The 23,933-nt window shown below is 42.9% G+C and overlaps 3 protein-coding genes across 7 annotated transcripts in view; 2 read left to right on the forward strand and 1 right to left on the reverse strand.

Annotated features, from left to right (window-relative positions):
* CC2D1A (coiled-coil and C2 domain containing 1A) overlaps window positions 1-8,484 on the reverse strand; it is a 48,704-nt gene extending 40,220 nt beyond the window's left edge. Inside the window, exons 1-5 of one of the 5 annotated variants that reach the window (XM_053370329.1) lie at window positions 8,218-8,482; window positions 6,518-6,626; window positions 2,047-2,179; window positions 1,039-1,148; window positions 55-129 (exon numbers count right to left, since the gene is read on the reverse strand). In XM_053370329.1, coding sequence (XP_053226304.1) covers window positions 55-129; window positions 1,039-1,148; window positions 2,047-2,179; window positions 6,518-6,574 — 375 coding nt within the window. In that variant the 5' untranslated portion in view covers window positions 6,575-6,626; window positions 8,218-8,482. The other 4 variants (XM_053370326.1, XM_053370327.1, XM_053370331.1 and 1 more) reach the window with 4 other exon arrangements.
* Window positions 8,485-10,456: 1,972 nt separating this feature from the next.
* On the forward strand, window positions 10,457-19,538 carry LOC128405351 (uncharacterized). Its single transcript, XM_053371880.1, has 7 exons — window positions 10,457-10,479; window positions 10,730-10,778; window positions 11,584-11,791; window positions 12,991-13,051; window positions 16,267-16,395; window positions 18,202-19,426; window positions 19,525-19,538. Exons 2-7 carry the CDS (start codon window positions 10,748-10,750, stop codon window positions 19,536-19,538), a joined length of 1,668 nt encoding a protein of 555 aa, XP_053227855.1. The 5' UTR covers window positions 10,457-10,479; window positions 10,730-10,747.
* BRME1 (break repair meiotic recombinase recruitment factor 1) lies at window positions 19,424-23,630 on the forward strand. The gene is made up of 4 exons (XM_053370332.1): window positions 19,424-19,902; window positions 21,187-21,311; window positions 21,732-21,824; window positions 23,036-23,630. The coding sequence occupies exons 1-4, from the start codon at window positions 19,591-19,593 to the stop codon at window positions 23,181-23,183; spliced, it is 678 nt and encodes a 225-aa protein (XP_053226307.1). The 5' UTR covers window positions 19,424-19,590; the 3' UTR covers window positions 23,184-23,630.
* The last annotated feature ends 303 nt before the right edge of the window (window positions 23,631-23,933 follow it).

Raw genomic sequence — 23,933 nt, forward strand, 5'->3', positions numbered from 1 at the left:
GTGCCCAACAAGAAGAAAAGAGGAAGAAACCCAAGCTGGAAGGGAGGTTCGCACCTTAACAGGAGCAGGAGAAAGTGTTGGAGCATCCTTGGTTTCAGCATCTTCCTCAAGGACTTCATTGAGTTCAGCCTACACAGAAGAGAACAATATTGCGAATACATTCAAATTTTGTAGTCTTCAAGGAAAGACTGACAAAATCTGAAGCAAGGCTTTATCTGCCCCCATCTTTCCCTTTCCATTCACCCTGAACTGTACCATCCAGAGCCATCTTTCTCATAGGGCTTAGTGGAGAGTCGCGCCAGGGCGCCGGCCTCTCAGCGGCGCCCGAGTGAGTGGGGGAGCTGCGCGGCTTTGCTGGCGGCCTCCCCTTTCCCTGCACGCCCGCCAGCTGCGCCCCGCCAACCTTAAGGCTGGGGGGGTGTGCAGCTTCCCTCCCAAGCCTCTGCAGGGATCACTCTCCTCTCAAGAAGGCTTGGGAGGGAAGCTGTGCTCTCCTCCTACAGAGGCTTGGGAGGGGTGCAACTTCCCTCCCAGGCCTCTGCGGGGATCACTCTCCCACAACAGCGGGGGAAGAGTTGCACCCCCCCATGACTGGCAGTGTGCAGCTACAGCCACCCCAACACTATCCGTGGTAATGTGGGGGCGCTGGGCGGATATTTGCAACCGGCGCCGCTTCTGCTAAAGATGGCCCTGGTACCATCCCTAGTTCCTCTCCCGCACATCTTTCCCAGAACATCCAATCGACCCCTTTACTTCCGATCCATAATACCAACTGAAACTGTCTTTCCTGCACCCACAAGCCACTTTTGTCTCCTCTCCCATTAATGCCTATATGCTTTCTATTATTCTCCTCCACGTGCCCAGAACAACTTCCTGTTCTCTATTTAGCAGGCTTTCTCCTTCTTCTCAGAGGATCCGTCTTAGCCTGCCCCTGCCTCACCACTTTGGCAATTCCCTTCTCTATCCACATAATGCCACTGTCAGTCTCCAACCACCTCCTCCCCACAGTACCCTACGAGGCTCCGAGGAAATTTTTACCAAGAGTTCGTCGTCATCTTCCAAATCTTCCTCTTCTACCCCATCCTCTTCATCGAGGTCCTTCATGCAGAAAGCGGCCATTCTTTCAATAGCTTCCATTGGCAAAGGAGCTAGAGAGAGAAAGCAAACAACGGACCATTATCACATGTCACAAAATCAACTCAAGATTTTGGTCCAAAAGGGATTTCAGAACAGGTTTTGAAACAACTGCAAATGCTTAGCGGAGAAAAATAATAATTAAATAAACAACAACAGAGCCATCAGAAGACCAGGAAAAGGAGTACTCAGAGGGAAAGATTCTAGTTCTTTGAAACTTGCAAGTCTTCAATAGATTCTTTCATCAAGCACTTGGGAGTAGTTGGACGTGTCTACTGGCTTTGCTTCAAAATGGTAAAGGAGGCCACGAGTAGAGTGTGAATGGGGGGGTGGGTAAGAAGGGGTGCCCTCACTTGCTGTGAGGCCCCAAGATGCATGACTGGGGTCCATGCTGGTGTGGGGAGAGGTCAAAGCCAGTGGCAGCCAAGCCTAAGGCGAACTGTGGCATTGCCATTGAAGTAGCAGGTGGCCCACTCTTCTTGACAGTTGCCCCAAGAAAGTAGTACAAAGTTCCTAGTACTGTAGCCTAAAACAATCACTGCTCAGCAGCATAAGGGTGGGGCTGAGTGGGAAATTTGTGCAGCCTGAAGAGCCGTCTATAATATCCAATAGGAGGGATGGGAAATTCAGGATATTTCAAGAGTTCAAAGAAAGCACAGAGATAAAGAGGAAGGGAAGGACATGTTATAGGCAGCTTCCCCCTTTATTGCAGAGTTGGGTGACAGATTGTGTCTTGGAATCTGGAAAGGTCCCATGGGCTCAAGATGCACCCCATACACACAGACAGACAGACAGACAGACAGACACACACACACACACACACACACACACACACACTCACACACACTCCATAGTGCTCAAGTCACTTTCTTAAGCAACAGGCAACACTACAAGGGCCTGGCAGCCACTTACTTTTTCCATTTGGTTTCCGTTTTGGATCTGGCTGGCCTCCAACAATGGCCAGGAATTCAGCCTCCAGTTCGTGATCATCCTCCCCATCACTGGCCATCAAGCCTTCGGGTGAAAAATCCAACAGCAAACCCATCTACAGGAAATGAGGTACAACTTTGTCATGAAGAGTGCTGTAGACTTACTTTGTGATGCTCATGCTTTATGGATAGTATTTGTTGATACTGATCTTAGAGGGCCTTCTCGGTAGTGGTGCCCACCTTGTGGAATGCCCTCCCATCAGATGTCAAGGAAATAAACAACTATCTGACTTTTAGAAGACAACTGAAAGCAGCTCTGTTTAGGGAAGTTTTTAATGTTTGATCTTTTATCGTGTTTTTAAGATTCTGTTGGGAGCCGCCCAGAGTGGCTGGGGATGAATAAATTGTTGCTGTTGCTGCTGTAAACTAATGACTGTATTAGCAGACACACTGCTTGTGTACATGTTTAAGTACCAGCATTAGCCTCCATCCAAGCTGGCAAAGACAATTTTCCTCAGCCTTTTTCCTTTTGTTTTTTGGATTGTCTTTTAAAATTGATTACAGTGGTACCTCGGTTTACGAACTTAATCCGTTCCAGAAGTCCGTTCTTAAACCAAAACCATTCTTAAACCGAGGCATGCTTTCCTTAATGAGGCCTCCTGCCACCGGTGTCCTTCCACCATTCGGATGCCGTTCTTAGACCGAGGTACAGTTCGCAAACCGGGACACTACTTCCGGTTTTCCGGAGTTTCTAAACCAAATTGTTCTTAAACTGGACTGTTCTTAAACAGCGGTACCACTGTATATGTAAGCCACTCCGGGAACCTTTTCAGCTGAAACATTGGGCAGAGGTACGTATGTATATAGCTTGTGTGTTTTTGATTTTGGTGACTGTTCCTTTGATTTAAAACAAACAAACAAAAAAGAAACAAATATTCATTACGTTCTAATTCTTTCCTTTTCTTAAGAAATATCAATGAAAGCCACAACAGGATATGACCCCGTGCAGCATTTTTCAAACTTCATACCACGTGGGAACTCTCACAACATTGATTTGTCTGCCAAGAAACCCCTGAGCACCAGCCACAGATTCTTTGCATCATGCAGAGCTTTCTGGGGCACATTCTTCATTCACATTCACGTTGTGCCTCATCACTGCCCAGGCATTTCCTGGAGCATTCCCAACAGGGTATGCCCCCTTTATCCCCCGGACTCCCCAGGTGTACATACATACTTTAGTTTTTTTAAAAAAATATAATTTTTATTAAATTTTCTGTTTTACAATTTCAAATAAACATTTTACCTACTTAAGATATCAGTGACTTCCCTTCTTCTCTTTCCATGGTTAATTTTACATATCTTATATCCCCGCATATTTTACAAAAACTATACCAATCTGTTTTCCATTATTGCATCCATCAAAACTTATTTACACTGTTGAATTTATCTTAATGCTGACAGCGTTTTCAGCTGTACACTGAATTATTTTCCATATATTCAATAAATGTTTTCTGATCTTCTTTAAACGTATGTTCTTCCTGTTCTCTTATTCTATATGTTATGCCTCCTTTATCTGTGAGTTACAGAGAAGACTAATAATGGTAGACAAACTGCCTTTCTGGTAAGATATTGCCTGTGTGTATAACCCTGCAGCAGGGTATTGAATGGCAATAGATGGAACGTGAGATGAAGTCTTGTCCCAATGGCTTAGAGTTTCATTTCTCTGTAACAAGAGTAGTGTTCCTTCATAACCACAGAAGTAACCACACAAACCTGCCTGAATAATGTGCAAGTTAGATCTAGAGATGCCAGAGAAATTATGTCAAGCTTGGATACAATACAGGGATGTGTGTGGGTGCTTCTGAAGCTCACCTCAAATAAGATATGTGTTTTACAATCCCTTTAGCTTTTCTGAAAAATACAAATTCCTTTAACTACCGTATTTTTCGCCCTATAGGGCGCACCGGCCCATAGGGCACACCTAGTTTTTTTGGGGGGGGGGAATAAAGAAAAAAAAATTTATTCCCCCCCCCGGGTTTCGGGCTGCAGGCTGCGGGCTCCCAAGGCTTGCGGACATCTGCCCAAAGCCCGGGGTACGCTGCGGAGCCAAAGATACCAATGAGGCTCCCGCTCCCTGCACGGCTTCTTCAGTGGGGAGCTCCCCGACGGCGCGCCCTCGCCTCATTGTGCAGCGGCGCCCCGTTTCCTGGGGCAGCAGGGCGGAGAGGGAGCTTCGGCCGGCTGCTTGCCGGTATCCCCCGTTGAAGAAGAGCAGCCGCAGCGCCGCGCTAGCCGATTAGCTTCCCAATCCGGCGCAAAGTTCCGTGGCGACGGGGGAGCCCTGCGCTCTGAAGGCAGCGCCGCCGGCTGCAGGAAAAACAGAGGCGAGGGAGGAAAGACGAAGCTGGAAAGGAAGGGAGGAAAGGAGGAAGCTGCAAACACCTCCTCAACATCTGCCGCTCTCCATCCCGCTGCCGATTGAAGCCAGCCCAGCCCGGAGCGCGGGAGTTCCCGCCGGGCTCCCTAGGCTTGCGGATAGCTTCCTGAAGCCTGGAGAGCGAGAGGGGTCGGTGCGCACCAACCCCTCTCGCTCTCCAGGCTTCAGTGAAAGCCTGCATTCGCCCCATAGGACGCACACACATTTCCCCTTCATTTTTGGAGGAGGGAAAGTGCGTCCTATAGGGCGAAAAATACGGTACCTCTTGCAGCGCAGAACAGAGACTTCTGCCTTAAATATTATTAAGCAATAATATGTGTGCATATTGTATGGATACTTGTTGCAACTAAAGTACTAGTTCTCAGGGGAACATAAATAACATTATGAGTCTACTGACAGAATTGTATGTTGTTTTTACTATCAGAATTGATGCTACTCTACTGGCTACCATATTACTGGGGGCGTTTCTAACATTTAAATTGTCCTAATGTTGTACTTGATCTATTAACTGAATTTTCATAGCATCACAATTTTTACTTGTTGCACAGGAGCCTGATGCCCTAGGCAAGTGCTTGTTCCCTTCCACTAGGGCCTATTTGCTCAGCCCTTATTAATCCACCAGCTGAGGAAACAGCCTTCAGAGGTTTCTCTATTTGCTAAGGAATGTTATGCCACTGTCACATACGTGAAGGATTTTCAACAGCGAGACTACACTGAAATATAATTGCCCTACATTATGCTGCTTTGCTCTGCCTACTGGAATCTAAAAGGGTGGACTAAACTCAGAACACACCCAAGTCACACCCACATCTTGGAAAACATCTCCAGAACAAGGAAGCATTTTGCACAGTAATTCCTCTCGCAAGCAGACTATGAACTAACCTGTTGCTCTGCCACACCTACTGCCAGTTTACAAAGCAGTGAAGAAGTCTCATCACACATTCTCTCCCACTTCTCACTCTGCCCTCTAACCACAACACAGCTGGGTCACAACCGTGCCAATTTTTTACTGGTGCAGCATCTAATGATACTGTTAAAATTAAAATGCATCTTGTATCTTTAAACATGGTTTCAGTAAGCTGGAAACCCTAAAAAGTAGAAGCACTAGGGCCAAATTGTGCATTTGGCAACCCAGTAAGTTAACATTTGTTAAGAGACATTTATGCTTATGATAGAGTCATATATAATACTTTTAAAAACATTATCAAACTTCTTTATTAGAGTCTATCCTTTTATTTTAAAAAGGTAAATAAAGTTGTGTTTTTAACCCAGTTAGATTGACTGTTAGCTTCACAGGTTGTACAACCTGAAAAAGTTATGCTATTTGCAGATTTGCCTCTTTGGGGAGGGCCGGCCCCTCCATGCATGCATCGGGAATAGTGAGGCTTACAATAGGTATGGGCAACTAGAAACAGAAAAGCTGGTATGGGCAACTAGAAACAGAAAGACTACAAGATTCTTTCTGCAACATAAGCATGTGTGCCCAAGAAAGGAGCCGAGTTTTTTAAAAGGCAGCTCAATTAATCTGTTCCCATCCTGGCTCCCAGAGTGCCCTTCTTCTGAGCTAAGGGGTAGTGGAATTGGCAGCTGTTTACTATTTATTAACCAGCCTTGGATGTGTGGGGGGTGGGGGGGTGATATAAGTAACTTCAAGGTTCAGGGTATCCTGATGAAACTTTATTAAATAGTTTAGTACAACATTTGATTCAGAATTTTTTTTTCTTGTTTTCCTCCTCTAAAAACTAGGTGCGTCTTATGGTCGGGTGCGTCTTATAGAGCAAAAAATACGGTATATTGCTACAAAACAAGATTTCCTGTGGCAGAAGAATTACACACTACAGGCATAAAACAAGAGTGGAAGGAGAGGACCTGTTGTGTGTACACATTGTTATTTCATAGTGCTCAAGATGTGAAAGCAGCATCTTGGAGCAGATACCTGCACAGCCTAAAACAAGGTGCTTTCAAGAAAGAGCACCTAAGACAGATCACACCACAGAAAAAGAGGATAGCAACTTACCTGTCTAGGTGTGGCAGCGCCTTTGCCTCCTGAAGGTGGCTTCCTGTTCCTGTTCATTTCTCTTTGTTCTGTTCTCAGTCAGTGCAAGACAACATCAGGCCAGATGGAGCTGGGTATTTTAATGGGATCAGTCAGAAGTTGTCCCTGTTTCCCTCATTCCAGTTATCCGCATTATCTCCCTCTTCTGCTGATGGTTGCCCAGCCCCCACTGCTTTTCCAAAGCGCTTCCGGAAAACCACAAGAGTGTCCCATTAATATTGCACACGACATGCGATATGTGACACTAAGTCATGAAATATGTGCCACCATACCTCCTCTGTTTTTCTCTTCTGTCTGGTGCCATGCAGCCCAATCCTATGTGTGCTTACTTGCAAACAAATCCTGAAGCTCATTACAGTGGCAACACTAATCACGTACCTTGACTTCAGTATGGCTGAAATCACTGGGAATAAGCCTCAATAGGATTTACTGTCAAGCTAATGCACATAACATCAGGCTACTAAGCCCACGGCCACTGCTTTCCAGTACGTATCTTATTCGCCTCAAATGCCTATACTACCACGCCTATCTTATCTGTTTGCCCACATCACTCCAACTCCTAACCAGCCAGTTTTATTATTTGTTTGTTTGTTTGATTGACTGATTTATATACCACTCTTCATCCGAGGATCATAGGGTGGTTTACAGAATAAAAATACAAACAACATAATAACAAACACAACAATAACCCCACATACTTTCCCTCCCCTTCTTTCACTCTTAGGAGAAAGCCTCACCATCCCTGCCATTAATCTTAACAATGTCTAGAATGAATACGTATACATTGGTACCTTGGTTTATGAACTTAATCTGTTCTGGAAGTCCTTTCTTAAACCAAAGCATTCTTAAACCAAGGCGTGTTTTTCCCATAGCAGCGGGGGGACTCAATTTACAAATGGAACACATTCAACAGGAAGTGAAACATGCTCTTATTCCAAGGCAAGGTTTGCAAACCAAAACACCTACTTCTGGGTTTGCAGCGTTCTTAATCCAAGTTGTTCATAAACTAAGCTGTTCTTAAACCAAGGTACCACTGTAGTACTTTTGAGTCTGTTTTTTTAAAAAAAAAATGTGTCCACATTAAAAAAATATGCTTTCGAGCCTTCAAAACAATTCACAATGCATTAAGTTTATATGATTACAACAGTACTGTAATCCCACTGAAGGTGGAAGACAGTGGCTTGCTTAAGGAGAGATTTTTAATTAGAGCACTCCATAAAACTCATCGGGGGCGGTGGGGGGATGTTGGACAATGTGTTCCATGGGACTTAGTCTTGGGTAAAAAAATAACTACCAAACTTTTAGAAGACATCTAAAGGCAGTCCTGTTTAGGGAAGCTTTTAATGTTTAATAGGTTATTGTATTTTAGTGTTTTGTTGGAAGCCGCCCAGAGTGGCTGGGGAAACCCATAAATAAATTATTATTAATAATAATAATAATAATAATAATAATAATAATAATAATTATTATTATTAACATTAACATGCACAGGGTGACAACCAAAATTATAAATCTGGACATTATTGTTATCATTCTATACTTATTTATTTTTACCCCACCTTTTCCCCTGACCAGGGTCTCAAGGCGGCTTGCAGATAAAACATCACCGGTTCATGTTTCTCCCGCCGCTTCTCTTCGTAAAAACAATAATGCTGGCCTACCTTACGGGACTGTTGTGAGGATAACCGGATCGCGCATGCGAAGGGACTTGGAAGGCTGCGCCGCTAACCAGAGAGTGGCAAGGGCCGCTGCCCGGCTCCTCGCCCCTCGAAGCTCCTCCGCCCCCGACACCGCACGCAAAAGTTGGGGGCCACCCCTTCTCGCTCTCGCCACACGCACTTCCGGCTTCTTTCCGCGACTAGCCCGTCAAGCCCCGGCTTGCTTTACGGCTCCGTCGCGAGCACGACACCGCGCGACAGCGCCCGTCGGGCTTTACGGCAGGCTTTTCCCTTCCCAGTCCGCAGACAGAGATCGTGGAGGGAAGCGTGGCGATGTCAGTTGCTGAAGCCTGGCAGGGCAAAATTTGGAACAAAAGGCAGAACATTGTGCCTCCCCAACCCCAATGCAAGCCGTATTTTACTGTATTTAGTTAGTAACTTTTTTTAATAAATAAAAAAAGTACAATATTGCTTCGCAAGTGCTTCCTGCACTGGGCGGGGAAAACTGCCCTAAGAACAAAATAAAAAAAATCCTTCCAGTAGCACCTTAGAGAGCAGCTAAGTTTGTTATTGGTATGAGCTTTCGTGGGCATGCACACTTCTGCAGATGCCCTAAGAACGTAAGAGGAGTCCGGCTGCTGGATCGTGCCCACCTAGTTATTACAGTGGCCAACCAGATGCCCCTTGGGGGGAAGCCCGCGAGCAGGATTCGAGCATATAATATCAGGAGAGCCCGGCTGCTGGATCAGGCCAAAGGGCTCAGCATCAAGCCCAGGATCCTGTCCCCACAGTGGCCAGCCACGGGGAAGCCCGTGCGCAGAACCTGAGCGCAGGAGCAGCTCTGTTTCTCCCGTTCTTGATTCCCAGCAACTGGCAGCCGGAGGCATCGCTGCCTCCTTTTTATCGCTCTCCGGTTGGAAATCGGAGCGGGGAGGCCGGCTGAGAGACGTTGCAGCCGCCCGGCATAGCCCATATTTATTTCCCCCCTACTGCAGCTGGGCAGGCTGAGGCTGAAGGATAGTTCCTTTCACCAAACCTGCACTTTTGGCCACGCGTCACTTTTTCTCCATATAGCAGGCAAGCTGGGCGGTAAGGCAGAGAAGGAGAGCGGTGTGCAACGAACACTGAAAGATACAGCGACAGGATAAACTTGCTCTTAGCTGTTTGTGGTTGTGTGTTTTGCCACCCTTGGAATAGGGTCTCCGAATAACACCAGAAACCAAGAGGTGTTCGTTCTACCCTTTTTCCTAGCTCTAGGAAAACCGATGGTGGGGGCGAGGGAGGGGGAGGAGAATTGGCGGGAAAAGTCGTTAGGGAGTTGCCTCCCCTCGCTTTTTGCGCTGCTCAAAAAGCAGGTGCTCCTTTGAATTCCTCTCTTGGCGCGCTTTTGTATTTAGTTGTATTTTTCCCCTCATGACTTTTGTTTCATGGATACAGCAAACATCGACAGCACAAAGCAATAACGTTACGGCTGGTTACATTAAAAATTTCTGTTTTTGAATGCTTCAGCCCCCTTGGCTTAACAATATTTTCCCTTCAGCTAAGCAGCCTAGGGCCCATCAACGTTGCATATCATAGGACTCAACTCCTAGGGGCTCCCCAAAATAAAATACTTGATAGGGTTAGGGTTGATGGGCATTCCCATTCAAATAGTGTGTGCACTGCATCCATGTGATTGATTATGCAGGGCGGGGATTACAACCCTACATCTCAGTCTGGATCTGATTATCCCCATCATATTCAATATTTTTTAAACAGTTGTATCATTGCTGGTTATGCTTTCTGTTCACAGAAATATTTTTTTGGGAGGAGAGGGGAAGGTCTTTCATTTGAAGCTAAAGGTTGACTTGTGACTGAATCTCCTGCACTATTTATTACATGGTGTTGAAGAGAAGCAATGCAAAACAATGGCGGCTTTGCTCTGCATGGGATTAAACGTTTTAGAACTGATTCCTGACAAATGGCTTTAATTGTCCATTTAATGATAACGCAGTAATATACTGTTGAGATGTAGAGTCCGCTGAAGCAAGAGTACTGCAGGCAGCCCTGTACTCGCGGTGGGGCAAATGGGTGCTTGGCCCATGCCTCAATTTTTTTAGTTTAAGATCTTCTAATTTGTGACTTGATGGACAGTGAGGGCCTCCATGCAAAGAATAAAGGAGCGATTTCAGAACAATTAGCAAATAAGACACAGTGAGTGCATAACAAAAGCCTCATCTGGAAGAGCCCCCAAAATTTGCTAACTCAATACTTTCCCCTGGCAGGGTGAGTTTTTGATTATCACAGTCAGCTTATAATTATTAAGGGATTCTGAAAAAACAGCCTGTATGGTAACGTGGCTCTTGAAGAGTTAAACTTTCTATCACATACTGTACTAGAGTTTAGTATGCATGAAAATGTCTCAGAACAGCGTGTGGTTAACTTTGGCTGTAAAAACACCATGATATAACGTCTAATAATGCAATATATGTTATTTTAATAGAAAACATTGACCTAAACTGATATTTCCCTTTAGAGCTACCAAGCCACTAAAATGAGTAAAAGGAAGAAGGGACAAATTCCAGGTAATAGAATCACACTGCTATTTTTTGTCTTTATATAAGACTTCCCCCTCCTCCAATTTTTTCAAGCCATTTCCATATTGTGGTGCTTCAAGACTGGGGCTTAGTGTCACTAGCAGATTGTGCAGATCTGATTTTCTGTGTACACAAATAGCACATGACAATTAACACACTCAGTTCTGTGTGTTCTGGCTCCTCCCTCCAGCCACTACTCCCCTGCCCTCAACTGCCTTTTTTGTTCTGGCTCAGGTGTCTTTACCTTTGTGCAAATCACTCCCCACCCCCAAAATGCTAATCTGTGCTTGGCCTAAATTTATCTTCAATTTGTGGATGTGCACAGAAGTGTCGTGGTCTCTGTTCAATAATACATAGATGATGACGTAGATTGTTGCTTATGAAAAGTTTGCAAGCTTACCTGGGAGTAAGCCAGTGTAACCATTTGCATATCAAGTCCAAAAGCTGTCACATTGACTTGGAACCTAAGCTAACTTAATGAAGTTCATGGGAGAAATGTTTCTAGAACCCTCTTCCCCCCTGAGTAAGCATGTCTAGGTTTGTAGTGTACAGTAAGTCATGAGAGCATGTGCTTCAATAAATTAAGCAGATCCACTTAAATTAAGTACATTTAAGCCTTGTTATTCAGTAGCAGACTTAAAGCATGTGCATTGAAATCAATGCCTATTGAAATCAACAGGATTTAAAAGTGTTCTCCTTTAGGTGATTAATGTATTTTATTATAAAGTCAATATCAATTGCTGTATTTATTTTGCAAAAAGGTTGATTAATATTTTCCCCCCCAAAATAAAAGAAGAGAACAAGGAACATGGCCTATCCAAAGCAAACAAGTGCCTTAGGAGGAAGCTTACAGAAGGGAATGATCCAGAAATGCCAGTACAGAATTTTCATTCGGACAATTCTTCCACAAAAGTAATTGTATCAGGAACAATTCAAGAATGTCAAAGAAATAGCCTAGCAAACATGAACACAGAAAATTTGGCAACAGACCTGGATACAAGGTAATCAAGTTTGATTCAAAGCAGAGTATGAAATGATTGAAACATGGTTGGACTGGACAGAGAAATCAAGGGGGTGTCAACTGATAAGAGAAAGACAACTGACTGCTCATATGATTAAATTGTGATTGTTCTAAAGTAAGGCTTCTGGACAAAAGTTTTATTAAGCGAATTCACATGGTCAGATTATAATGATGCAACTAGAGCAATTGCACCAGGACCCATTCCTGCAAAGGGCTTCAGATTCTGTACTTTAAGTGTGTAAAACAGTAAGTCTCTAACTGTCCTGGAGGTAAAGTTATAAAGCAAAATGTGCAGGCAACTTTCTAAGTGATTTATGTGAGATGAGTCAGCCTAGCTGCTCCCACTTTTCAATGTTTTTAGCTCCTAGTTGTGTACTTTGCCCCGGGATGCGAGTGGAAGTTGTGCACCGGTGGCGCGGCAGCAGTGGGAGGCCCCATTAGTGAAAGCGCACCTCATGTTAAGAACGGTTTCGGCTTAAGAACGGACCTCCACAACGAATTAAGTTCGTAACCGGAGGTACCACTGTAATGTAAACCTTTTTGATCGCCAACAAAAATATCACAAAATACTGAACAAACTTTCAAGTTTCCTGCATGTTTAGATTTCAGGTAAGATTTCAGTTTTAAAAAATAATGGAGGAGACTAATGTCCATTTAATAAGCGCCCAGCAAAGTCTCTTCATTAGAAGATCTAATGCCATCTTCCTTCAAGTTCTAGGATCCCTTTCTTTGACAAAGTCCCCATGATATTTTTGCAAAGAAGCTGGTAAAACCTTTAAAGCCCTATACGACCTAGGACCCTCGTACCTATGGGACCGCCTCAACCAGAGCCAAGGCTTTTTCGGCTGTGGCTCCGATCTGGTGGAACGCTCTGCCACAAGAGATTAGGGCCCTGCGGGACTTGACATCTTTCCGCAGGGCCTGCAAAACAGAGCTGTTCCGCCAAGCCTTTGGCCAGGGCACAGCCTGACTCCTTTGGCAATCTTCACAGAACTCTACCCAATGGTTGCCATCAATTTGATTTGAAGTAATTTTTTAATGAAATGATTTTAAAATGTTGTCTTATTTTATTGTTGTTAGCCGCCCTGAGCCAGGCTTCGGCTGGGGAGGGCAGGATATAAATACAATTTTTTTTATTTTATTATTATTATTATTATTATATTGGTTGTCTTTTAACAGCAAGGCTTCATTTGAGAGGAAAGAGCAAGATAATATGAAGGTTTTTGTACCTCTGTCTCAGGTAAATTCCGTCTCAAGTAACATTAGCAGTATATTTAACTGTAGAGTAGCTTTTAGTAATTTATTGGTTAGGTAAAGTAAATTTATAAAGTATAGCTGAATAGATTTTCTTTGTGTTCCTTATGTGAACATACTGCTTGATCAAATCCAAATCCTTGCAGTCTCTATGTCATAAATCTCGCAAGAGAGGACATCAGATGTGACTGATATGCAGCAAGATTTACCTGGTAGATATTTGGGTAATTGACTGACACCTTTCATCTATCTTAAGCATTGTATCAGGCAGTTTGTTAAGGCTACAAGGGAATAAACCCCATTGAACCCAATAGCCTTACTTCTTTGGTTTGCTCTGTGTAAAGAGGATGATTCACTAAACCTCCTTACACATTCTTTCAATGTGATATCACAGGATTGCAGTGGCTAGCTTCTACCAACTTACTAGCTGGGCATTCAACAGCCAGAAGAAGAGACCACAAACATACACAGATATATACACCTATTGCTCCTCCATGCATATATTTCTACGCGTGTGTAGACCCTTCAGCCTCCTTATGCATTGAAAGACTGTATGAGACAGTCCAAATGGACTTTCCCCCTCATAAGATCTTCAAAATATGTGAGCTAATCCACATGGCTGCAATGCAAGAATCTGTGAGTTTGTTTCTGATCATGTGTTGTTGTTTTGGCCAATAGCCAATAACATTTCACCTTTCAAAATGTATACTGGCAGTGATTATATTGCATACTTATGTTTGTCATGGCTGAAACACCTAGGAAAATGATCTTAAAAGCTTTTTTAAAAATCTAAGGAAGAGTTGCTGCGATTAGGGAAAAGGGCAAGGCTCTTCCACATTCTCTGCTTCTACAGTGTATCAACCTACCAGTGCTGGAACAAGTACCATGGTGGCAGTGAGCGAAATGAAAGTCACTCTCTTTAGTCACAGAAAATAATTTGTACAGATGGTGAACATTTTGTGTGCAACCGATTGATGTATAGCTAAGGCCCGCATCAGGATTCAAAAAGTTGCTTAGAATTTCAAACAATGAGAAGTACAATGCAAACCCAAACCACCAGTGGGCACTCAAAGCCAGAGAGAAATGAAACCAGGGCAACAAGCCAAGATGCTTTTGCTTGCACAGCTGGCTCAGTCCTGACCTAAATACATCTTCAGCAATGGTCTGTCTAGCTTTTTCTTGAAAACTGTTATAGCCAGAAGCCAGAAGAGCAGCCTGTGTCGTTCTGCACAACCTTCCTTTGAATTCATAAACTTTATTGCTGCAGATTAAGGCCAAGGGTTGCCCCTTGTACATTTTCCCCTAGTGAAGTTGTAGAGCACATACTCTGAGAACCGAAGGCCCCATGTTTGAACCCCAGCATCTCTAGTTAAAAACGTTGAGTAGTCATGAGTGAAGATGTCAACGACCTCTGCCCTGGATAGCAACTTCCAGCCAGAGTAGACAATACTGACCTGGTATTAAGAAACGCCCTGAACTCCTAACGCCACCCCACCTCTTTATTGGGCCAAAGAGAACCCAGGAGTCCTGGCTCCTGGCCACCAGTTACCTGCCTTAAAAAAACTACTCAGTTTACTCCCTTGCGGAGAACATTAAGTTAAGCACTCCCTTTGGGCAACAGCTAGCTTCCTTCCTTCCCTTTATATTAAATATTTGCAGAGCCATAGCTGTGGGGGGCTAGCTGGTTTTTTTGCCCTGGGTGAGGCCTCCAGAGGGGCACCATTAAGGCTCAAAACCTGTGTGCGTGTGTGTGTGTGTGTGCGCGCGTGCGTGCGCGCATGCATGCAAATGCACATGGGGAAAGGTGTGAAACTGGGGCTTTGGCCCGGTGAAATAAAACATAGTTTTGCACCCAATATATGTGTTTGTATTTTTAACAGTTAGTTTGGCTGTGGTGGCAGCAGCAGGGGGGTGGAGAGGAATCCCCCTGCCAGGAAAGTTCTGAGACAAAGGGAACTTGGACTGCCAGCAACTGGGCAATCACATGCGGGATGATTCCTGCCATGCTTGGCTCCAAGAGGCACTGCTGCTTCACTGTAGTGGGTCTCCGGAAGACAGAGTTTTCCTGTGGAAATGTGGACACAAAGATGTAGGAGCACTTAGGGCCAGCCCAAGACATCTTGATGCCCAGGGTGGGAAAAGGAAATTGGCACCTGCTAATTAAACCAGGGTCTAACCCACCAGGTATAGCTGTGAACTATGCGGCCCCTCAGGTGCCCGGGCACCCACAAATTTAAAATGGAGATGTGCCCCCCCAAGATTCCAATTGGTGGTGTGTACACACCGTGGTGATGTTGGCATGCCCTGGGCACCCACTGTTGTAGGGGCAAGGTGGCACGCCTGCCACCAGGAAAGTCACCTGCTAAAGCCCAGCTGGGGAAAAATGAGACACCCCCCCCAATCTTTTCATTGGGAGAAGTGCAAGATTGCCAAAGGTATTTTGCTGCCTGAGGCCAAGGTCAAGATGGTGACTCTTTACTTTCCATTAGGTGCTAAAATCTCTACATGTAAATTTGGATCATTTTTCTTTTCTTTTTTCAGTGCAGGATTTTTTTTTAATGTGGGGCATACTTGTGAACTTATTATATTTGCATTTTAATAGTTATAGTAAATTACTGTTGTTCTTTCACTTTTGTGGAATTATTTGTTGCTCACAACATCTTCTAGTTGACAGTAAAATAAACTTGAACTTCTGGTGCTTCTCATTTTGAGTGAAACTACTACCAATACTTGTTCAGTAATTCTAATAATTTGAATCTTAAGTTCCTCTGAGTGGAACGCCACTTGCAGATACGATACTTCCATGGAGTACCTTGAAGACACTATTTGACAATTCCCTCCTGCAGCCCTCTGTGCCCTTAAGATCTGCTTTGGAGGGTTGGGAATCCTCCCAGAGCAGCAAGGAAGGTGACACCAGGAGCTGCAAGAGGAGCAATAAATCAGTGAAAATTGTTTTCTGCCTGTGGGAACCCCTGTTGGATCACAATGCCTTCCTTTCAGGATGAGGTTTTGTCCAATTTTATTCCTGTGCAAAATCCTCAGAAATTTAGGGCAGTCTCAGTAGGTCAAAAATAATTATCTTTGTTGAGCCTGATAAATCCGATCTCTTGATGCCTTTTTGCTTAATTTTGGAAGTTGCTGAGGAAGAGTATAGGATACTCTTATTGTTATTGTTATTCTTACTCTTATTGTTGGTCATAGGGAGGAAAGCTGGTACCAAAGTTTACGAAGCCAAGAAAAACATTGGCTGAAAAACATGGAAATATTGGAGGAGCTGTAACAACTGGGACAGAAAACGTACAACAAGCCCTTCCTTCTTATCTATATAACGTAATGTATACCCTTGTGATTTAGAGAAGTGTTTCCTTATGGCTGGACGTGGGGGAAACACTTTCGTTTTTGTACTGATAATTAAAGACAAACTGCACTCTTCTAGTTCAAATTAAGCACACTGATAATTTCCAGAGGGCTTTTAATGATTAGTTTTAATCAAGATATACTGACATGTTATTTAAGGATACTGTTAGCTGTGCTGTTTTATTTGTATATACTGTACTGTGGTTTTTATATTTGATTTAAATAATAATAATAATAATTCTAAATGACATTCCCTAAGAGACAGATCATAAATAAATAAATAGTTTTAACTGAGTTAAATCGGAAATCAAGCCTATATCGGGAGTAACTGGCAACACTCCCAGGCACCCAGCTTGGTCTCCTGTTGACCTCCCTGGCTGCATTCCCCAGCAAGATCCAGGCTAGGTCTCGATAGGAAATTTTTCCCAAACGTGGGAAAAACACACCCCCTCCCTCCTGCTCTCCCAGGAGGGAAAAGGAGAGAGACAGAAACGTTTTACATGCTTTTATTTCTGTCTTTTCAGCATTACAGAAAACATGACTGCTCTCTTCAAACTCCAGCAGTCGAGAGACAAACACTTCCTGTACTTCCTGTACAAGAGCAAGAGGAAGAGCTCATATTACACTCTGAGCTAATTCCGGTGCATTGCCCTGTGAATTGACTGTCCCTCTGTTTCCCACGGACAGTCCCAACATTCCCATCATGTTTTGCTTTCAAACTAGCAGTTTGCAGCTGCATTGCATCCATATCGTAACAATTCCCACCCCCCATGAAAAACTCACGTTTTAGTTTGTCTTTCACCTAAGGCACCTGCACACTCTCAAGCATATTAAGGGCACTAGCTTTGGCAAGACTGGTGGGTCAAGCAGCACCCCCCACACTGCAAAGTTGCTTCTTTAGAGGGAGCACAATCCCATCTAGGAATTTAAAGTGTTCCACTGTGTATACTCCACAATTCACTGTTTAAACTAGTAGGCCAAGGGCAGATAAAAATAGAGTATTCTTTGGTGGAAGATGATAACTTGTGCAGAACTGCATATTCACACACTAAGTTGCCTGTATGCTTAGGTAATCTTTGGTGTCCCTGCTCTGTTCTTCCAGTAAGGTTAGGCAAAGGGCAAATGAAGAAAGGGCCTTCTCAATTGGGTCAACTTGTTTATGGAATGCTCTCCTCAGGGAGGCTTGCCTGACACTTATTCTAATGTCTTTTCAGCACCATGCAAATACAGTGGTACCTCGGGTTAACTACTTAATTCGTTCCAGAGGTCTGTTCTTAACCTGAAACTGTTCTTAACCTGAAGCACCACTTTAGCTAATGGGGCCTCCCACTGCTGCCGCGCCGCTGGAGCACGATTTCTGTTCTCATCCTGAAGCAAATTTCTTAACCTGAGGTACTATTTCTGGGTAAGGGAGTCTGTAACCTGAAGCATATGTAACCTGAAGCGTATGTACCCCGAGGTACCACTGTACTTAAAAAACAAACATCTTAAGACTTTTTACCTGAACTGGCTTTTCTGCTGTTGAATATGCCTTTCATTATGTCAGCTGTTATTATTTTGATTGTTTCAGTATTACTGTAAGCAAACCTGGAAGTTCTCTTGCTTTTTATAAGCTGTAAAAAGATTGTAATGGAACTCAGAACCTGAAGGGGCAGCATATAGATGGTTAAATACATAGAAATGCACTATTAAATGGGAACTGGTAGCCATAGTCAGAAAATGCTAAATGTTTGTGCTACTTTTTTCTACTGACACACAATTTTGTCAACTTCTTCAAAGGGTGATTGTATGGATAGAAATATTACCAGCACAGCAAAAAGTTATGTCGAGAACACTGTTGCTTCTTCAGAGACACCAGAAGCAGCGGATTCATTGGTGACAAAAGTGAAGGATGCTGGAGATCAAGTGATCATTCATTGTGAAGAATTAAGTAAAAGTCTGGATGTTAAAATGCAAGATGAGGACAAGATTGGAAGGATAAACAATGGTGGTGCAAACTCAGGCTTAGCTGATTCATGTCAAGGAACAGGGACAGCATCCAATTTACAAGAAAGTATCTGTGAAAAGGAAGTGTCAGGTAATAAGGATGTAGATGGTCTGTCTCTAGAGCCATTTAAATGCCAATTCATTAAGGAGATGAGCATTAGTATGTTGGCAGAGGACAGTGTCACTGACCATATTAAAAGTACCCCACATGAAGAGCATCTTGATACTTCAAACAAGAGTATGGATAAAAATAAAGCTTTCCATGATATCACAAATTCAGATGATGTAAAAGAAGCAAACTGGACCAAAAATAGAAGTTGTAAAGATGCAAGTCTTATTGAGTGCATGTTCAGCCAAACCCAAAAGGAGAACAACAGAACATATTTCCCACTGGAGACAGGTCTATCATTTCTCACACCTGGAGAACAGGGCAAACATCTAAATACAAGCAATGTATCTAGAGACGGAGATACTGATGTCAAAAAAGCAGACCAGGACCTTCCATATAGAAGGGGGGAAACTGAAGAGCAAAATCTCATTTGCAGCAGTACTGAAATTTCAGAACAAGTCACTTTGTGCAGCTCTGCAATGAGTGAAAAGGGGACAGACAAGCTGAACCTGTGGTCAAGTGGCAAACCTGTAGAGCAAAATGGTATGAGTAAAACTGCAAGCCAAAGCAACCCTTGTATGGAAGAGATCATAGTTGCAGAGGAAAACAGTGTACAAGGCCAGAATACTTCCAGGAAAGATGTTCTAGATATTCAATCTATGAGTACTTATTTGGAAAAGAAAGCAGATATTTCTGAATCAAAATGTGAACAGGTTTTTGAAACAAGTGATATGTTCTTGCCACAGCCTGATGGGGATGTTGACCCTGAGAGCAGCACAATCTCAGTGCAAGCAGTGATTTGTAGCGAAGAGACGGGGAGGAATAAAAAAGAATCTGAAATGAAAGCAAGGCCAGCAAAAAGCCCCACTGGCTTACCTGACCCAGAAGTTCCAGTTTTACAGGAAAATGGTAGTGAGAGACTGGTGTCTGATACAAAACAGTCTGAATTGAGCAGATGTGATTTGGAACCAGCTGAAATTAGGGAAGTGCTGTCAGGCATTTCCCAGCAAAATTTGACTGAGACTGCCAAGGCAGAAACAAACCCAACAGAAAACTCTTCTGCTGACATCTACATGGAGGGAAAAGAAGAAATGGTAACCTGTGAGGACAACAAGAACAAACCTGCCCATGAGGAAAATGGCCTCTCCACAGTCAAGGTTCTTCCAGCACCACTGGTGGTGGGCGATCCTGGTAGAGAAATGAATGCTGGTTCCGAAATGCAGAAGTCTCTCCTTGTATTAGGTACAGGTTGCAGCAGAAATGCACCAAGTGGCCTTGATACTATGACCCAAACCTGCTCTCCTTGCACAGATTCCCTTTCTCTGGATATGGAAATTCTGTGTAACAGTCAGCTACTGGGCATCTTTGAATTTCCACCACGCAAGGTGAGTTGACCATGAATGACTAGATTTAGAAAGTGATAGTTTTACTTCTTCATATGACAGTTACTATACAACAGAATCGATAAGACCTTAACACTCCAGTAATCCTTTTAAGATTGCATTTATAAATGCAAGTATCAGTACCCATCATATGAATTTATGAAGGAATTGGCCTTGCACTACTACATACTTTTAGTTAATTAGTAGATTTATATCCCACTTCCTTGCCGGAGTCCTTAAAGCAGCTCATAACATTAACAAAAACCAGTGGATTCCAATTTTACTGTAATTTGAATGATTTTGAATGGTGTTATAGTGCAAAATAATTGTAGCAACTGAAGTGCATCCCAGTAAAAATATTTGTGAACCCATTACAGTAGTATATAAAATGGTCATTTCCAGATCTAACAAACCCATTGTAACTAGTACTGATTCTGTAGATTAACTGAAGCTGCAACAATGGAAGCAGTGGCTCCCATTCTAGTTCTTTAAAATAGTTTGTACTTGCCTTTGTGGCTCCTCTGGACTAAAAAAGCTGGATAGAGCTGGGAGGGACTTTGGAGGTCATCTGGTCCAATCCTCTACTTAATGCAAGGTTCGCAATGGGGGATGCAACTATAGGAGCCCACCTCTCCTGTGCATCCCACCTCTGCTTAAATACCTGCTGTGAAGGAGTGTCCCCCATCTTCCTAGTTATTCTGCTCTCCTGTCAACTAGCTCTTACTCTTAGGAGGTTTCTTCCAGTGTTATGCCAACATCTGTTTCCTTCTAATTTCTACGCATTCATTTTAGTTCTGTTTATGTTATGTCTTACAAGGATGTGGGAGGAAATTCTTCACTATGTGCATAGAGCAGCTGCCGGCCTCTTGCTGAGGGAGAATGGTGATAGCGGCAGTAGCAGTGGTGGTGGGGAGAAAAGGGGCTTGCCAGCAGAACACACTATAGGTGAAGAATAGTGATCTGTCCCCTTGCCCTCCCCAAAGTAGCTCAGGTTACAATCTCTGCTCGTTTGCAGGAGGCTTCTCTTAAAATTATATCCATCACTTCTAGCCAAAAGAAACGATAAAAATTATTTGCATTAAGTCTAAAAGCTAACTAGTGGATATGTCTATGTATCAACATTCTGAAACCTCTGTGTCTAATAACCCAATTATTACATTAATTATTAACATTATTGCTGTAGATTTCTCCCTACCTGGTTGAGATTGTGATTGAACAAGTCCTTCACTGGTGCTTTTTACATAGAGAATATACCTGTATCGCTAAACTGCATTTCTATCCCTTCAGACATCTTTTCTGGATAATCCACATAGCCCTTCCAAGGATAAAAGTGATCAGTGTGCTGTAGGAGAACAAAGTGGAATCAAAACACCAGTCCCAGCCATTAATCTGATCTATCCAAATAGTGACAGGTGGGTGGATTTCCTAGTAGGAGCTTTCTTGGTACTGTATTTTGCATTCCAGTTGGTTTTACTAGGCCTACATATGTGGCTTTGCATGAGTGTGTACACACACCTGAAACACCAGAGCTAATGGAAGTGGATGATTTTTATTTCCATCTCAAAAGCTTGGGGCAGGCAGTTTTAAGAAAAAGTGCAATAAAAAACCATAATTAAAACCTATATTCTACATAAATATTTAATACGTCATTTGTTAGATGTGCTATTTGTAGGATGGGATTGGAATCCTAGGTCAAGGGGTCAGTGGAGCAAAGATAATATCCTTTGATGTTTGAAAAGGCATGACACCTGGAAAACACTCACATTTTTAATCTAGAAAAATATATATCGCTGATCTCCTGCTTCTGTTTTCCTTTTCCCCCCAAAAAACAGGATTGAGGTGACTGAGGGGATTTGTGATCCATACAAACAAGAAGATGCAACAGATGTTGTTTGTGGACTGATTAAAGAGCTCTCTAATCTCAAGTAAGAACTTATTTCTGTACCATATCCAATACTTCATAAAAAATGAGGTTCTTGAAGGCCTGAGATAATGTGGTCACTGCCATAGCATCTACAGCAATTACATAGCTCCCACAGGAATCATAGTGTAACATTCTTAGCTTAAATGTGCCTGATTTAAGGACAAAAAGACATGTTTGGCCTAGCAACCACTATTAGGCATGGTAGTTAAATTGAATGTCTATGTGTTTTATACTCCTGAATGCCAGATGCTGAGGACAAACACTGAGGGAAAGCTATTGCCTTTTATGCCTGTTTGTGATCTTCCTAGAGGCATCTGGCCCAGGACTGTTTTAAGGGTTTACTGAATTGCAAGTCCTACCACAATTAGTGGGATACATGCCAGATCCCAATGACATCTACTGGGGTGTAAGTCCCACTGATTTCAGATTTTATTTTCACATGTGTTTAACCTTTGGGTTAAAATGACTTTTAGGAATGCCTTGAAGATTTTTAAAATGCCAACATGGCTATGCAGCTGCTTCAAACATTTTGATTAGCCAGTCATTTAAGGATATTGTTTTGTGCTGTTTTAAATGTTTTGTGTTTTATCATTGTTTACACTGCCTTGATTTGTTATAGTGGTATATAAATAGTGGTATAAATAATAAATCTCCCTCCCCTCCAGGTCTGGATTTCCTCCCTGCCCATGCCTCTGTGCCCATACTGCTGCTAACCCCCCCCCCATGGCGATTGCACCAGAGTAATGACAGGGGTCAGATCTGCTGCCTGAGGCAAATTTTTTTGCCTCAGGCACCAGATCTGACTTGCTTCATTAAAGTGCCAGCCTTGCTGAGGGCTGACCGGAGGTTGCCTCTTGTGAGTGCTGCTAGGAGCCATGAGGCATTATCAGCCACAGTGAGGAAGTAGGAGGTTATTTCCCCCTCCCCAATCACTTTTCCAGCCTGCTACAGCTCTTAGACTGAGAACTGGAGAACATGGCACATGAACCCTTTCAGCTACCTTGAATTATTTCAGCTCTTTAAATCAAATTCCTTGCATTTGTTCTGGAGCAAAAAATAATAATTGTTGGAACCTGCTTCTTTAGGTAACAGTGACTGAATTGTTCTGCAAGGGGTTGCAGTCTATAATTTTATTTCTGCAGCTTACTTTAAGAAGTGCCTTGCTAACATGGAACCCATTGTGGTGTGGTTGGGTTGTTTTGTTCTTCCTAGCCGACTTATCATGAGTACACACAGAGACCTGGATTCCTTCAAGAGACTGAAGTTCCGGAGAAACAGACAATCTGGGAAGCTTGTACCTCATAGCGTGAGCAATGTGACAAGCACACTTTGTCCAGTCAAAAAGAAGAGAGAGATTTAGCTAGTGAATTCTGTTCCTGCTTTGAAAGTTTGCTTTGTTATGGTTTTCTTTAGCTATTTCATTTAGCAGTGGGGTCATTTATGCTTATCTGCATCAAAATAGACTGTTAGATGCAGAATAAAATTAATAAAATGAATATAATTAGTCATTTTCACATCCCACTAACTACCACAGCAATGTAAAGGACCCTTATAAATAAGAACTGGGTCCAATGTCTTGGTGCACAATCCAGTAAGTAAAGTTACCTGTATATAAGCTGCAATCAATATCCCTTTCACCACCATCTCTTAACAAACTCTTAACACAACTTTCTGGGTGTGAACTCTTGTCCACAATTGTGAAGAGTTGCCCTATGTTCAGGCATGTATCTATAGTTCTTCCTCCATTAGGCCAAAATATATCTTATGGAATGCAAAAATAAAAATAAACCCTTAAACTTAAAAGCCAGTTTTACTATGTAATGATGCCATTATTTATAGGATTTTGGTGTAACCATTTCATTGTTTATAAATGAACTAGGTTAGTGGAATGAAAATGCTGTATTTTGGCTAAAAACTACAAAATTGAGTAACTTTAAACCTCACTTCAAGTGGAAGAGTTATGTGTGTACTTAGTTGAAACCAATAGAGCTTAAAATGCTGTGCACTTTCATTCTTGCCTACTTTATGGTGTCTTGTGTGTTTTGCATTCTACACAGGCAGAACAATTCTAAAATTGGGGAAGATTCTGTGGTGGTGGAACTGCTGCTTC

This window comes from Podarcis raffonei, chromosome 17, assembly GCF_027172205.1.
Source record: "Podarcis raffonei isolate rPodRaf1 chromosome 17, rPodRaf1.pri, whole genome shotgun sequence".
NCBI lineage: Eukaryota > Metazoa > Chordata > Lepidosauria > Squamata > Lacertidae > Podarcis > Podarcis raffonei.